The 2,711-nt window shown below is 41.1% G+C and overlaps 1 protein-coding gene across 3 annotated transcripts; it reads right to left on the bottom strand.

Annotated features, from left to right (window-relative positions):
- Positions 1 to 208: 208 nt before the first annotated feature.
- Positions 209 to 2,711, bottom strand: LOC115194613 (putative ferric-chelate reductase 1). 3 transcript variants are annotated; one of them, XM_029754461.1, is made up of 5 exons: positions 2,608 to 2,679; positions 1,830 to 2,052; positions 1,249 to 1,370; positions 869 to 966; positions 209 to 479 (listed from the first exon to the last, which is right to left on the bottom strand). In XM_029754461.1, exons 1-5 carry the CDS (start codon positions 2,608 to 2,610, stop codon positions 467 to 469), a joined length of 459 nt encoding a protein of 152 aa, XP_029610321.1. In that variant the 5' UTR covers positions 2,611 to 2,679; the 3' UTR covers positions 209 to 466. The 3 variants fall into 3 exon arrangements, 2 of the variants coding, with proteins under 2 accessions (XP_029610321.1, XP_029610322.1); XM_029754462.1 differs by lacking the exon at positions 869 to 966 and having other exon boundaries at positions 209 to 335; XR_003878408.1 differs by lacking the exons at positions 209 to 479; positions 869 to 966 and having other exon boundaries at positions 1,130 to 1,370; positions 2,618 to 2,711.

Below are 2,711 nucleotides of genomic sequence, written 5' to 3'. Positions count from 1 at the left end.
TAGAAGCTGTGGTTGTTGTATTTGAAGCTGTGGTTGTTGGAGTAGAAGCTGTAGTTGTGGTTGTTGTATTTGAAGCTGTGGTTGTTGGAGTAGAAGCTGTAGATGTGGTTGTTGTATTTGAAGCTGTGGTTGTTGGAGTAGAAGCTGTAGTGGGTGTCATAGCAGGACCTGTGGTTATTGGAGTAGAAGCTGTAGTTGTGGTTGTTGTATTAGAATCTGTGGTGGTAGGAGCTGTAGTTGGAGCACTTGTAGTGTTGCCAACTGAGGACAGTCGGTTTATTGTCATGCTAGGCACTGCAATCCAAAATACACTGGAAGTCTGCATAAATGGTGTCCTTGAAGAGGAAGACAGATAATAGTACCAATATTAGACTGCACAAGTATCCTACACATATGGTTGCAACATTTCTGAAACGTTCCCTTGGTTGTAGGATTGTGCTCATTCCCTCCTGATTCTGGAGATCCTCTAACTGGGATTTCTGGAAAAACACAGTTAGAGAAAGTTCCTGGAAATGTGTTACCCAGAGCAAATATTTAGAAGCATAATGCACCAAATTGTTATACATCTTGTGTGAAAAAACATCCTGCAAATGGATATACAGTACTGTAATTGTTTCAATATCCATGACACTTTTGCAAACATTTTGTAAAATATTCCAACAGAAAAATAATGTAAAAAAGAACTGTGTTCTGTGTACTGTAATTTCCCCCAAATTCCCACATTTTCCAGGAAACCTGTTTGTAAGGTTTCCGGGTTTATGAATTCAGGAGGAAATAAGCAGGAAATCCGGAATCTTCCAAACAGGATTTCTGGAAAACCTGATAATTTGAGAAAGTTACCATCATTTTTCAACTCTAGCAGACTCACTTGACTATGATGTTGCCCAAGGAGGCTGAGGCTGGTGCTGTCCAGGTGACTGTTACTGATGATTTAGGCTGATTGTTGCTTTGACTCACCCCAGAGGCCTAACAGTAAAACAACAGGTAAAGTCAATCAATAGAGAACAATGACATTGGTACACAATCATGTAAGGTAAGGCACTGATCAGTGTTATTGGTGGTTCTAGCTATAGTAGGTAAAGGTAACAAACTCTTGTCTAGTGTTGGAAAATTACGGTAACTTGCCCAAAATCCTCAGGTTTTCCAGAAATCTCAGTTGGAGGGTCTCCAGAATCAGGAAGGTACAGTTTGAGCAGGGTTGAATCCTCCAACTGGGAAAGTATCAGGAATTTTACAACCCTAACTCACTGTAATCCCGTTGCACAGCACAAGAACGACCCCAGTCCCACTGCCGAGAGAGAACGTTCCCACAGCGGTGTTCTGTCCTTCCTCATGGGCTTCCAGAAGAAACCCCTTATAGGTGAAGGTTCCTGACACACACACAGAGACACAGAGAGACAGAGAGACAGAGAGACAGAGAGACAGAGAGACAGAGAGACAGAGAGAGAGAGAGAGAGAGAGAGAGAGAGAGAGAGAGAGAGAGAGAGAGAGAGAGAGAGAGAGAGAAATGTAGTGCTGAAACGCTGAATGACATGTCCTTGGACTAAGTCAATCTTATATTGTCAGGTCAGCTGTGCTAGAAGATGCTGTGTGAAATTTAACATCTGACTTGGGACGGACTGCCATAGCGCAGTTCTGGTAAATCTTTAGCCTTGTCTAAATTTTTATTACATTTTTCTTGCAAAAGGAACATTATTTGCAGGGGGCCCCAAGGAATGAAATTGGTTGTGTATTAGAAATTCCCGGTCCCAGTCCATCCCTGCATCTCAGCCAATACAGAATGGATCGGGTAAGCCCAATAGTGTGTTTCAGCCATCTTGGTGACTCACCTTGGATGGTGTCTCCTGGCTGGTAGGTGGTCTGGTTGACAGTGACAGTGTATGGTGAGGAAGAGCTCTGCCCTGTGCTGCCATGAACATTACTAGGTACCATTGAGCCACACTGAGAAGCAATGGAAGATCCTCCCCCACTGAAACCCTCCACTTGTACATCAGTCAGAGAGAGGAGAAGGCAGAGAAAACCCACCATTTCTCTGTATAGCAGGTCTACATTCTGTATGTGAGGGAGAGTGAGCGAGAGAGAGAGTGAGATAGGGAGTGAAAGAGCGAGCGAGAGAGATTATTATATTATCCAAACAAAAACAGCAAAAGTTTCACATTTTGAGTGAATGTTCTTTCCACATATGAACCAATGCATCCATTTATAAATACACTAATCTCTAAATGATAATATTGCTAATGACATAGTCATGTTATAACTACAAACATATATAGGTAATGAACAGTTGACAGAGCATTACCACAGACAATGGAACACAAACACCTGTGGAAACATCAACTCTGACCTTTTGTCGTTAAAGCTCTCTTCTTTAGACAGAAAGTTAAACACTAATAACAACGATATAAGTAGTCATGAATGATAATTCAATTGTAATAATAATTATAATTAAATAAAACATGTTTTAAACATAAAAAGATATGGGGAAACATATCTCCAACATGACATCATAAACCCTAGTTCAGTCCTTACTGAGGACAACGATTTGTTAGTATTAAAAACATAAACGTGAGATATTTAGTAGTGAAAGTAAATAATAAAATGACTAACCATGGCTTACCAGGTTGATTTCACTGTTTCAAGGACCTCCTATTCCACCGAGTGTGAATCAAAGCTTGGCAGTCCCACATCATCGTTTACATGCACGCACGCAC

Source organism: Salmo trutta, chromosome 5 (genome assembly GCF_901001165.1).
Source record: "Salmo trutta chromosome 5, fSalTru1.1, whole genome shotgun sequence".
Classification (NCBI taxonomy): Eukaryota; Metazoa; Chordata; class Actinopteri; order Salmoniformes; family Salmonidae; genus Salmo; species Salmo trutta.
This window is presented reverse-complemented; position numbering and strand designations above follow the sequence as displayed.